Here is a 13879-nt window from a genome sequence, read left to right as displayed (position 1 = left end):
CCAAAGTGGTTTTGAGTTATTTAGTTTGTATGACAGGTTTCAGCATGGATTAAACTTACTTTGGAATATATTTTCTTTATGTCAAAGTCATGATAAAACATAGATTTTTAATTATCCAAATGTTTTGTCTATTTTCAGTGTGACTCCAAGAAAATTGATGTTTAATTTTTTTAGTCATTTTTTCTATCAGAGCTTTGCAAGAGGAAAGGACTCTCATTAATCAATTAATACAAATCTCTTAATCGGATAGTTAGCTGATGATGCCACCTAATGGCTAAAAGGGGGCAGCTTTAACAAAGACAATAATTGAAATATTTTCTTTAAGTATGTTTCTGGTTCAAAAATCACACAGGCCTTAATCTCAAACTATTAGAATTATTTATTTCAAAGAGGTTTGTGTTGCTTTCGGATCAAAGTATCCTAAGGCAACTTGCAATCAACCCATCACATGCAACAAATAATACAAGATTAAAGACTTTAGGCCTCTTACTGTCAACTAAGGGATGTTGAAGTTAAACTAACCAAGATCTTTAAGGCTTGTAATCTTCTAAATTAGTCTTCCTCTAACTGGTTCTATTCGTGCATGCTACACTTTGATAATCTCCAGCCAAATTGAGGAGCATCAGTTGAGAAAAACAGATTCAAACAAATGGACTCACTGGAGCAGTTGTGGCGAACCTATGGCACAGGTGCCAGAGGAGGCACTCAGAGCCCTCTCTGTGTGCACGCGTGCCATCGCCCGAGTCCTAGGCCTTCAGCTGGGTTTTATAAAACCTTTTCGCTTTAGGCCTCCGCCGCCGTGTACAAAAAAAAAAAAAAGGTTCAATCAATCAGTCAATTTCAACTTCTCACAGAAAAAAAAAGATCTTGCAAGGTTGGAATTGATTGATTGCACTTTTTAGTTCCACCCAGTCTGCTGTTACCACCGTAGCCATGCCTACCCAATGGGCCACACCCACCCAATGGGCCACACCTACCCGGCACCTGATGATGCATAAGTGGGTTTTGGGTTGCAGTTTGGACACTCGGTCTCTAAAAGGTTCGCCATCACTGCACTGGAGTAAAGGTTCACAATTTGTGGTCTGATGACTCCTGATCAATCTAATTCACTCTTCCCTTCCCTACCCTGAGGGCTCTGCACATTTCTCCAGCAGTTTGGAGCCACAATTTTTAAAAACTAATTTTTATTTCATTTTGGAGTCCTGTGGACATCACTTGAAAATGGAGGGATGCCTACATATTCCAAGTTGTTGATCCTGGCTGATATGATGCCAATAAAAAGTCACAATAATGACAGAGTGGTTCCCATAAGAGAAAAAGTAGGAAAATGCTGAACTAAGGCTTAGGTTATTTTTAAAGTAAAGTAGAATAAAATAGATCTGAGAGTCATATTGATTGCAGTGGGGTACAAATGTATTTACTTCATTTCTAGGCAATCCAATTCTATTGTGACTCCGGGTGGTACAAAATGTACTAAATTTAAAATGATCTAGTGGACGTAATAAAAAAGAACTAGTATCCTGAAAAAGACATGAGTTGTGAAAAGCAATCACAATTTCACAATTTGAGCAATCCACACAAGAAGGGACACTACACATTCTAGCCCAAGTTCTGGGGAAAAAGCCAGGCTGAAGGTCTCATATACGTAAGGTCCAAATGGGAGTCATATGAATCTCTGGAGAATGTCATTCCAGAGGGCAGGTGCTAAAACAAAGAAGGCACTATAAATAAATAAGGCTAATTCATGTCATCCATGAGATTTGAGCATACTATCTATGAAGTCAATTTTATCTTTTATGATAAGGTAATTATTAGCTTGGAATATGGGGGATAAATAATTCCATATGTTCTTATCCCACTCACCATGTCTTTACTTATCCACCTCTTCTTCTAATCTCCATTAAACCAGACCTTATTTATATAATGTTTTTGAAACCCTTGAAGACAGCAGAATATAGTTAATGAACAGACTTTGTAGGTGCAGAAGTAATTTTTCCTTGTCTGGATAGATCTACAGTAATTAAACCAAAAAACACAGTAGAGGAGACTGATGTGATCTAATTGATTTTACATAAACCAGAGTGCAATTAAAGCAGCTTCCCTATCCAACAAATGTCACTTATTGATCATTAGGTATCACTTGGAGGGGTGCTTTTGTTCCTTGCTTGGATGCAAAACTCTACTCCATAATAGGGTCTCAAAAGGAGGTGTATTCAGTTGGCTGCATTCACTACTGAGAGGGATGGGAGCTGCAGATTCAAAAGTTCAACTGATCCCAAAAGGGGCTGTGGGAAATAATTGTATCTAGGCGTGTTTACACATCATGCCGTTACTGGATTTGGTTTTATGCATGTGATGTCAACTATTGCAGGTTTTTATTTATTGGTTTATTAATTTTATATCGCTACCCATCTCAATATAAGGCTCTGGGTGGCTCACAAATAATTAAAACTAGTATAAAAACAACAAAACAATACAATGTAAAACCATATAACAAAATTCATAGTGAAATAATCCATAACAACCAATATAGGTAGTCCTCAACTTACCATCACAATTGAGCCCAAAATTTCTGTTGTTAAGTGAGACATTTGTTAAGTGAGTTTTGCTCCATTTTATGGCCTTTCTTGCCACAGGTGTTAAGTGAATCACTGCAGTTGATAAGTTAGTAACATACAGGGTTTTTTTTGTCATAGAATGCCCAGAATGGAGTTCCGGCACCTTTTTTGGATGGAACCTTGTAGGGTAGGCAAGGCTGGTTGTATGACATGTGTGGGTTCCAGCACCTTTTTTTTTTTTTCAAAAAAAGCACTGGTAACATGGTTGTTAAGTGAATCTGGCTTACCCATTGATTTTGCTTGTCAAAAGTTTGCAAAAGGATCACATGACTGTGGGACACAGTAATAGTCATAAGTATGAACCAGTTGCCAAGCATCTGAATTTTGATCACATGATCATGGGAATGCTACAAAGGTCATAAGTGTGAAAAATGGTCATAAGTCACTTTTTTCAGTGCTGTTGTAACTTTGAATGGTCACTAAATGAACTGTTGTAAGTCAAGGATTATCTGTATAGCTACTATACCAGCTCTACCATACTCCCATTGGCACAGCCATGTATTCAAGACCTTGCAAAAACCCAGTGAAGTCAGACCTGATCTGATCTCCAGGGGAGGTGGGGTGATGTTCTGCAGGGTAGCTTCTATGACAGAAAAGCCTCTCTTCCTGGACCCCAACAGATGATACTCCCTGGTTGACAGGACCCAGTGCATACCCTTCATGTCAGACCTGATGGAATGTGTTGATGTGATTGGAAAGAGGCGGTACCTCAAATAGTACATTATATGCATGCAACCAATTTTGGTTTATTGATGACATAAGATGCTATCATTTTTCCCTAATGGAATCTCCATTTTATTCAAACCTTTTCCTTCAGATGTGTCTATTATACACAAACAAGCAAATAGGTAAATGTCTATGGAGATTCTCAGTCATCCAGGTCATGGTTGTCCCAAAGGTGCTGTTTCAGGAGGCAACTGGACTTTCTTTTTTTATTTGAAGATGTTTCACTTCTCATCTAAGAAGCTTCCTCAGCTCTGACTGGACGTGGAGAATGGAAGGATTTAAATTCCTTGCAGACAGTTGGTCATTTTCATTATTTTAGAGTGTTGTTGATGCCATTTTAAAGAAAAAAAAAGGAAGTGCGGTTGCCTCCTGAAAAAACACCTTGTATTCTCAAAAGTATTTGTAATCTAATGTGTTATTTTAATGCCCACTATGATTTAATTTCCCCCCATGTTTTGCTATGTTGCCTTATTGTGTCAGAGGAGTGTTCTTGGAAGGGATGAGTGAAATGTATGTCAAGAAAATATACTACCAGCAAAATCGCTCAGGGTGCAAAGGTCATCCATGTCAGGCAGCAATAATACAGGAAGACACTGGAAGCAAGTAATCACTTTAGCAACACCAGCAAAAGCATCATTTCATATTGTGCTGGAGAAAGCAATGTTAACCACTGTATTTTACCAAGAAAACTATATGGCTATTTAAGAGTCTGACAATCTAATGCTAGATGGTGGCTATTAATTCAGACATTGCTTAACATACTACCAGTACTGACGAAGACCTGATGGTCTTTTGGAGTAGTAATGATCTTAGCATGAATGTGGCTCAGTGAAATATGAACTGAATCAATTGGCATATTAAACATCAGTGAATTGAAAATACTTACAAAAACATTGTATGACCAGGTTCAAAATATCCTACTTCAGATGCATTAAGTGAAGACCCAGCTGGGTCTCTGGAGAAAGCTCTAATCTTGGAGAAAATGAACAACAGCAAGGAAGGTACAGTGGTGCTGGGTGTACCTTAGAAGACCTGATGGACCAGGTTGGGAACAGATATTCCAAGGGGGAAATCTATTTATGTGGTTGCTATAAACTGATACATAATCTTTTTTAAAACGCTACACTGTTATTTTATGTTAACAATGCACATTAATCCACTTTCAAATAATTGTGAAAAGCAAGCTACCAATTAATAGGTGAATTAGGAATGCATTAAGATTGTCAGTTATTGTTGCTATATTTATTCTATAGATTTTAGGGTTATATAGTGGGTTATAGACAATATTATGATTTTACAGAATACTATACTTCTTGACCTTATGGTCTTCTATAACTCTTTTTGCTTATTTCAGTAATGTAAAACTCCCTGTATAATGAATATAATGAATAATACAAACTGAAGCTGTCTTTTGATTTTATAAGACATTTATATTTAGTAGACATCCTTTATTCATCTATTAAAGATGGAAGAATCCTCTCATTTTGCAACTGGCCAGCCAAGCCACAAACGGCCTGTTACTTTGCAAAGTCTGCAACAAGCTATTATGGCATCAAAATGAAGACACATCCAACATTATCATCATAATCATCATAATTTTCACAATTATGTAATTTGGGTCAACTGTGTTATGACAGCTGATTCAAGTCATGTGACAACATTATGATGCACACATCATCCTTTTATTTCTCCACCACCATCACAAAGACACTCCCACCCTTTGTCACAAATAATTTTGGGTGTCTCTGGGTTTACTATTATCTTTGTAATTACATCCAACTTCTGTTAGTGATGTTCAAACAAGCCACTATCACACTCACCTTTCGAAGAAATAAAATTAAGCAACAGGCAACATATAATAAAAGCATAGCTAATTCAGGCTAAGTGTAATGACAAGTAAAGCACCCATAATACACTATATAATTAGCTTGTACTCATCCAATCATATCTGAAACCCCAGGAAGATTTCATTGTGTTTCTCTGAATTATTCTGCTACCTGAGCATGAAACAAGTCTCTCCAAACAAGCCATATATCACAGAGCAATTTGATTTTGTTGATCATACTTTATTTCTTGAACACAATTGCAGTTATAATACGTTTTATTATTTATTTATATATATATATTTACTTATAGAGGTGTAGAGATACAACAAATATTAAATCTTTACAATGCAATTTTATCACATACTTTACAATACAGTAATATGGCAAAAAGAGTCAGTTTAGTGTAGTAAGGCATCAGGCTAGGAAAACCAGGAGAGATTGAGTTCTAATCCTATCTTAGGCAAAGACAGCTGAGTAACTTTGGGCCACTCACTCTCTCAGCCCTAAGAAGCAGACAAAGAAAAATCACTTCTAAAATCTCTCTCTCTCTCTCTCTCTCTCTCTCTCCCCCCCTCTCTCTTTCTCTCCTCCCTCCCCCCTCTCTCTCTCCCAGCAGCAAACAGGCAGTACAGGAGAACTTGTGTGGGTATCTGTGTGTGTGCTCAATCAGGCATTATACAGGCAGATGAATTTGTGGGGCTCTAGGCACCCAGTCTCTTTAGCAGTCAAAGTCAAAATAACCATCATAGAGGGCAATGCCCAGCATATGGTGAATTTGTGCTTGGTAGTTTAAAGTAGCCAATAGGAACTGGTTAGATTTCCAACCCCTAACTGCAATGCTACTAACATAATCAATGAGGCATTGTAAATCATTCATATGGCTTGTCTTGTGTTGGGAGAAGAAAACACTAGAACAGCTAAAGATGATTTTAAGCAAACTATACAGCAGGCATGAACAAGTTGGTGATATCATGTGACCATATTGTCACAAAACAGTTAAAGTGCCACTTTAGCAGGACATAAGGATTAGCCATAAGCAGGTGGTGAGGTGGTTGTTTTTTTGTTTGGTTATTCATTTATTTATACATTGACTTTTCCTATATTCTGAGTTGCTATCTTGCATATTCTAGTTGCCACCAGATGGTTCCATAGAAATTGACCTCTGACCATCATTAGAGCTTTGATCAATCAAGGGTTGACAGAGCAGAAGGGATAGACTAGGTAGCCTTGAGTCATACCCATGCAGTACATAGCCATTACCTGATAAAAAGTACAAGTCAGTTTTGTAATATTTTGGATTATGCCCAATTTTAGTTCATTCATGTTCATGCTATTTTATGTAACCTAGGATCTCTAATGTTGAGATCACATACTCTTGCCTTGCCTGCATCCCACTATGGTGCACTAATCCGGTGTTAGGCTGTAATTATAACTATCTTTTAGTCTATGTTTTACAATGTAGCTCATGTAACTTTTCAGTGAATCGAGCAAATCCATTAAAATCGCTGAGCCATTCATTCTGTGAATGCAGCCATGTACAGTATTCAGATAGTCGAATAATCTTTTTACTTCTCCAAAATTGGTTCTAAAAAACAATTCAAGAAGAAGTAATTCAAAGACCGCTTCCTACGGTAGGAGTAAGGACATTCCCGCTAAATATGATTTTCACTCAATTTTTAAAAAGCACATCCCAGCTACCATCATTGCCGCAGACCCTTCAGCTACCAGATACGTGGTCTCAATATCTAAGTCATGGTTCATTCAGAGATGTCAGGTAGTTTAATTCCATCTTCCAAACTAAAGTGTTACTCAAAAACGCTCAAACTCGGATTCTGTCGAGCCTCCCCGGAACAGGAAAAGCGCAAGAGGAATTTGCTCGCGTACTAGACTGGAGACTTTTAAAGCAGCGAACTGCAAGGAAACTCCTACCGCTAGAGGGCAAGCGACTACCTCTGCGCCGTTCTTTCTTCCTTCTGGGAATCGAAACTGAACCGCGGGAAGCGCGCACCCCCATCCGTCCCCTTCTTTCCATTCCTTAGCTCCTCTGGCTAACCCGCACGTGCATGCCACAACAGCCAATGGCGACCGAGTTTGTTGCGCAGAGCCAATCAGCTGTATCTTAATGGGAAGCAAGTGCCTTGCCGGGTGATTCTTAGCGTTATGGCTGCTTGCTGTGCTGCTTGCTGTTCGTGGCTGAGATGGAGGACGAAGTCAGTGGGGACTGCTGTGATAGCAGCCTCCCGCGAAGTAGGCTCTATGGGTCTTCGGTTGAGAGGGCCCGGCTGCCTTCGCCTTATGCGGCTGAGTTCGACGACAAGCTTTAATAGCTCTTCTGCCACCTCTGTAGCGATGACTGTGGACGTTGGAAGCAAGTAAGAAAAAACAGGAAGGCTGCCTCCTTATCAAGGGAGGGGTCTTTTTTTTCGTCCCAATAGGAAAATCTGCGCGTGGTTGATAAACCTCTGGAGAATCTTTCCAAAGCGTAGTTAAGTTTCGGAGTAGCTCAAGTGGTTCTGACCACGTGCAGGTTGACTTCCTCCCTGGGCTGTTTGTGTTTTTTTATTGTTTATGCAGAATTACTTCAGGCTGGATGGAGCACAATATGTTTCGTCCTGTCACTTTGAAATTCTCTGTTGCATTCAGTATTTTCTGGAGAATTAAAAAGATATTGGATTGAGATGAACGGATTCTATGATTAACTAAACTTCAACATGTTTATGTTCTTCCTTTTCTAGGAAATTGGAAATATCTTCAGGAAAACTAGCCAAATTTGCTGATGGTTGTGCTGTAGTTAAGGTATTCACTTCACCGTGAAATAATTTTGTTCATACCATTGAGAAATTTGTGGGCTGGTTTTTCCCCTCAATTTTTATCCTAAAAATATAATAGATCCTGTGAATAAAGTTAGCATGTTTAATCTCAGTTTCCTTTGTTTTTTGTATTTTTAAATTAAGCTAGGTGATACAGCAGTGATGGTGACAGCGGTCAGTAAAACAAAAGCTTCTCAATCTCAGTTCCTGCCTTTGGTGGTATGTATTTCAATAAACAGTTCTAAAATATTATATTCCAAGCATAATGCTACAGAAAGTCCTCGACTTATGACCACAATTGAGACCAAAATTTATGTTGCTATGTGAGAAATTTGTTAAGTGCCCCTTTTTTTGCTGTTAATTGAATCACTGCAATTGTTAATAACATGATTGTTAAGTGAATCTGGCTTCCTCATTGACTTTGCTTGTCAGAAGGTCACAAAAGGGGATTGCATGACTCTTGGAAACTACAACTGTCATAAATATGAACCACTTGTCAAGTATTCAGATGTAAATCACGTGACCATGGGGATGCTGCAATGATCGTAAGTGTGAAAAATGGTCACAACTCACTTTTTTCAGTGCAGTTGTAACTTTGAACAGTCACTAAATGAACTGTTGTAAGTCGAGGGCTACCTGTATAACTTTTGGTCATAATGCAGAACATTTGTCAAAATAGTAAGATTTTTAGATGTTGTATTGAAAAATATTTCATAGTTTTGAATAGACCAGGTAAACTGGAATATTTATTTCTGATTCATTACATAAAATGTCACCTTGTCTTAAAAATTCAAAACAAAATGCTACTTCTTGCATTAGGTTGACTATCGGCAAAAGGCTGCTGCTGTAGGAAGAATACCAACCAATTACTTGAGAAGAGAACTGGGTACTACAGATCATGAAATTCTTACAAGCAGATTAATAGGTATGCAGTATAAACATTAAGTAGTCTTATTTATAAGTCTTGGTTTTCTTTAAAAGACAAATTGTAGAAACTGCTGAATTGGATCATATTCAGTTAATTATATCTCCTGGGAAATTGGATTAATAAATGATATACTTAATTCTGTATCTAATGTTGCACTTATGGCATCTGTTCAAGAGAGCTATATATGTTTTAGAACAAGTCCTTATGGATGGATTGCTACTTGTTTTCTACTGTAAGGTTTGAAAGGTGATGGTCAGAACAAACTAATACATTGTGCCTGGCATACTAAATACTACTACATAACCAGTTACTCTGGATAGCAAGATGGGTGACATGATTTAATCACAGTGTCAATCTGAATTTCAAACCACTGATATTTTCATTTGATAAAAAGTTAGTCATGTACCTTCTCCAGATGTTTGGGAGGGAGATTGGCCAGAGAGTGAAGAGAAAAAGATGGGAGGAGAAGGGAGTTTTGTTTCTCTTTCCCTCTCAGGCGGGATCCCTCCTGCTTTGTTGTGCCTTTCTTGCCTTCCATGCTAAAAGCACATGTGCTGTTTCTTGGGAGAGAGGTGGAAGAACTTGGTACCATGTAGCAGCAGCATTCGGATGTTTGGGGAAAGCAAACCCCACCACCACCCCCATGCTACTTTGCTGGGATAAGAGGCACCTTTGCAAATTATTCCAGCAAATTCCTGTTGCTCCTAAGCAGCCACGCATGTGGGGGTTTAGCATACTTGATTTCAGCAGAAAGGATTTTTAGCATCAGAAAAGAAGCAGTAATGAGGTATGAAGCATGGGATGCCTCAGGAGGGTGTGTGAGACTGCATGCATCTCTGAGTAGAGCGTGCACAGTCTGCAGCTACCTTCTCAGGATCTTCCCCACTCCCATGAGGCACCCTGTACCCTGGGTCTCCATCTGCTTAACCACCCACAAGATTACTTAACCTCTGCTGGGATTGCAGCCATTGAGTGAAGCAGTCACATGATGTTTTGTTTAACAGCCACTTTGTTTAATGACCAAGATTCTGGTCCCAATTGAGGTTCTAAGTAAAGGACTACCTGTACTAATAGGTTCTTATGCTTTTCTGTATCTGATGAAAATGTACATGGAAGCCATCCAATAGAAATCAGATGTGACAATGAGCCTTATTCCATATTTTCTTTTTCCTAAAAGCAATGGAATTCTTGAGCTAGTTTCTAGAAACAATTTTGTGAATGGGAAAAGAAGCTGAAATTTAATATGGACAAAATAGAGGCATTATTCGTAGGAAATTAACACTTTTTTCCTTTGGGTTAGGTTTTTTTTTTTTTTTGGAGGGAGTAAACTCTTGAGGAATTCTTGGGACTGATCTATGTTATTTTTGATAGTGCTCATTTTATTTTTGCTATTTTCTTATGACAGAGATAGTATGATGGGTTGTCGGATATTTTAGATTTCATCAATGTAAACCACCATATTCAAAGGATTCTGGTAGTTATAGCCCCCCAAACCTGAGTTTTTATTTTTATATGGGTGTTTATTTTGTTATTTAACAATAGTCTGCACAAAAAAACAAAGAAATAATATGCTATTTTAATAAACATGTGGCTTCTAGAACATTATTTTAAGTTTATTTTATTTCTTTATAAAATTTATATGCTGCCCAACTTACCATCAAGTGCCTAGGCAGCTTACAACTAGATAAAAATGTGAATATAAAATATTAGAATGATAAATCAGAATTTCTTCTAATAAACCAGTTGAGAAAGCTTTTAAAATCCATCAACAAATAGTTTGCATTTTCAAGAAATATTTTATCATTGAACAATGATTAGTTTTTCTGTCAACAAGAAATAGACAACCAGCTCCTTATTTTTAAGTGAGGTACAGGTAGTCCTTGACATAAGATCACAGCTGAGCCTAAAATAAATGAATCTGGCTTTGCCATTGACTTTACTTATTAGAAGGTTACAAAAGGTAATCTCATGACCCTGGGGCACTGCAACAATCATGTATACATGCATCCATAAGGATGCTGAAATGGTCAGAAATGTGAAAAATGGTCATAAGTCACTTTTTTCAGTTCCGCTATAACTTCAAACAGTCACTAAATGAATGGTTTTAAATCGAGGACTACTTGTAGTGGATCATATAAATAAATGCAACAAGCCTAGTTCTGGAAAATATTTGACTAACATTTTTTTTATTATAAAATCCATATTGCAAGGTTGTTACCTTTATAGGTGATCTGAGCATTTTTAAATTAATTAATTAATTTTCTGGGTTTTTTATACATTTTTTTAAATTGTATAAAATATAATATATTTTTTAAATATTATATTTTACAGATCGATCAATCCGACCACTTTTTCCAGCTGGCTACTGTTACGATACACAGGTAGGCTACTTTGGTCACTTCTAATTTTCTGTCTAGTTAATAGTGCAATATTGGTGCTAAGTAGCTACTTGGTAATGTAGAATCGAATTTGTTTTTCTATTATAGAATTGCTTTTGTTGCTGGAATTGGCAAGGAACAATTTCCTTTTCTTTTTTGTGCCCTCCAAAACTTTGGAAATTTTGTGGATGTGTTAATGCATTCCCAAACCAGCTTCAATTCAAAGGAGCATTTTTCTTTAATGTGTTTCCCATTTGATAAGGAGATGAAAGAAGAAATAAGCCTAATCATATGAGTGAAAATATGCAGCATTTTATCCTAGTTTCTTGTGATTTGGACAGCATCAATGCTATTTAGTAAAACTTGGTTTTCCTTTAAGAAAGAGTACTCTTAAAATTATTTGCTCATTTCTCCATCTTCACTGAATGTTCTGCCATGCTTCTATTTTTACAATTTTTTTTTATAATTTATGTAATATTTCTACATATCATTTGGGTTCTCGACTAATACAAAAGTTGTGTTTATGTTCTCAGACAATATGTCTCTAACTCATTTCAAGTATTCGTTATCCATTTGTCTATAAATGCATTAAACAACCAAAGAGACATAATACATTCTTGCTCAGAATTGAACCATTTGCCAGGCTATTGAAATTTAGTATTCAATACTGTTAACTCAAACTGTATTATTTGTTTTTCGTGTGCCAGATCATTTGTAATCTTCTAGCTGTAGATGATGCCTACAGTCCTGAGGTACAGGCAATTAATGCAGGTAATGAATTTTTAAAAATCTTTTTTCCGTCTGAAATAAGTAGACCTAGTGAAATGTCATAAGCAGTTTCAAATAATGAATCTTACTGTTTTTAGCTTCCGCAGCTCTTTCATTATCAGACATTCCATGGAATGGACCTATTGGTGAGTACAGATGATAATTTAAGCTATTATTTAGTTTTTTAAAAATACACCACATATATTTTTTAAAAAAATTAAATATTGGGAGTTACAATCAAAAGTTCATGACTACTTCCAGTCCTAGCACTTCAGATTATGTTTCCCCATTCTAAGTCACCATAATCTGATTGTAAACAAATGCCAGAGATTCACCAGTGAAATAGCTTTTCTCATACATTATATTCACTATTGTTTTAATATCCTCTCAAATTTAAGCAAAGAAAAATTTCCTTATTTCCTTTCATTCCTCTGATGAATTTGACACAAGCACTGTGTGGGAATTGTCTTGTGGTGTAGCTCTTAAAACATTTGTTCAATAAAGCAAATATTTGAAGCAGCAAATTTGATAAGTAGTACATTATTATCTAAGCTGTATTTTTCTGATTCAAAAACATTGAAAAGGTTCACAAATTATTGATTTTATTGTTAGATTTGGATTTGATTTGCATAACTGATGGAATATCTTAATTTATGGAGTACCTTCTTAGGAGCTGTAAGAGTTGGAATGATTGATGGAGAAGTTGTTGTTAATCCCACTCGAAAAGAAATGGCTTCTAGTACTTTGAATTTAGTAGTTTCTGGAGCCCCTCGGAGCCATATTGGTAAGTGGTTCAAATATGCATATAGAGATAGTTCTTGACTTGACGCTGGTTGTTTAATGAACATTTGGACTTATGATGGCCTCAGAAGTGCTATACAGCCTCTAAAGCATTTCTAGATGTCATAAAATCCCTCCCCTGCAGCCACATGACTACATTTTGGTCACTTGACAACTGGCTTACATTTGCAACTTTTATAACCATATGATTCACTTAACAATTACATGATTTGGACATACAGCCGTATGATTTGCTTAGTGTCCACCATAAAAAGAGTCATAAAATCAGGCCCACTCATATATTGATTTACAACTGCCATAATTTATAACTGAAATTCTGTCCCAATTGTGGTGGTAGGTTGAGGACTACCTAGCTTTGATTTAAAAAGACTGAACAATTTTATTTCTACATGAAAACCTCTTTTGGACTTTTTGCCAGAAACTGAAAGAAATGAAATTTTGTTTTGGGAAATTATAAATACCATATTAGAATTATATGTGATTATAGAAATAATGTGTACCGTAAATGCCGGCGTATAAGACGACTTCCGCGAGCGCTGAAATCGGTGCCAAAGACGGGGGTCGTCTTATACACCGAGTCGTCTTATACGCCGGAAATACTGGTAGTTTCCGGCGTATAACACGACGTTCTAGGAATGCGGCCCGGCTATAAAGACGGGGGTCGTCTTATACGCCGGGTCGCCTAATACACCGGCATATACGGTATTTTGAACTGTTGTGCAGAACAGAGATATGAAATGTACTGCATTTTGCACCTTCTGAAATTTCTGGATGCTCTTATTTTTATTTTATTTATTTTTATTTATGAGACTTATATACCACTTTAAGTGCAAGCACTCTAAGCGGTGTACACCAGTAAGCAATGTATATATATATTTTACATTGCCCCCAACAATCTGGGTCCTCATTTTACCTACCTCGGAAGGATGGAAGGCTGAGTCAACCTTGAGCCGGTGACATTTGAACCGCTGACCTGCTGAACACAGTCAGCTAAAGTGGCCTGCAGTACTGCACTCTAACTGCT

General features: G+C 37.1%; 1 protein-coding gene across 2 annotated transcripts in view; it reads left to right on the top strand.

The window, feature by feature from the left end:
• Window positions 1–7132: 7132 nt before the first annotated feature.
• The window catches only part of PNPT1 (polyribonucleotide nucleotidyltransferase 1), a 32975-nt gene continuing 26228 nt past the window's right edge, over window positions 7133–13879 (top strand). Inside the window, exons 1-8 of one of the 2 annotated variants that reach the window (XM_039344374.1) lie at window positions 7133–7542; window positions 7906–7966; window positions 8125–8199; window positions 8800–8905; window positions 11240–11289; window positions 11994–12057; window positions 12153–12200; window positions 12725–12838. In XM_039344374.1, the coding sequence (XP_039200308.1) occupies window positions 7331–7542; window positions 7906–7966; window positions 8125–8199; window positions 8800–8905; window positions 11240–11289; window positions 11994–12057; window positions 12153–12200; window positions 12725–12838 (730 nt within the window). In that variant the 5' untranslated portion in view covers window positions 7133–7330. The remainder of the gene's footprint in view (window positions 7543–7905; window positions 7967–8124; window positions 8200–8799; window positions 8906–11239; window positions 11290–11993; window positions 12058–12152; window positions 12201–12724; window positions 12839–13879) is intronic. The other variant, XM_039344375.1, reaches the window with a different exon arrangement.

The sequence above is a fragment of the Crotalus tigris genome, unplaced genomic scaffold (genome assembly GCF_016545835.1).
Source record: "Crotalus tigris isolate CLP2741 ecotype Arizona unplaced genomic scaffold, ASM1654583v1 scf7180000017903.3850313, whole genome shotgun sequence".
In the NCBI taxonomy this organism is placed as follows: Eukaryota; Metazoa; Chordata; class Lepidosauria; order Squamata; family Viperidae; genus Crotalus; species Crotalus tigris.
Note: the sequence above shows the minus strand (reverse complement) of the source record. Positions and strands in the feature narration are given on the sequence as shown.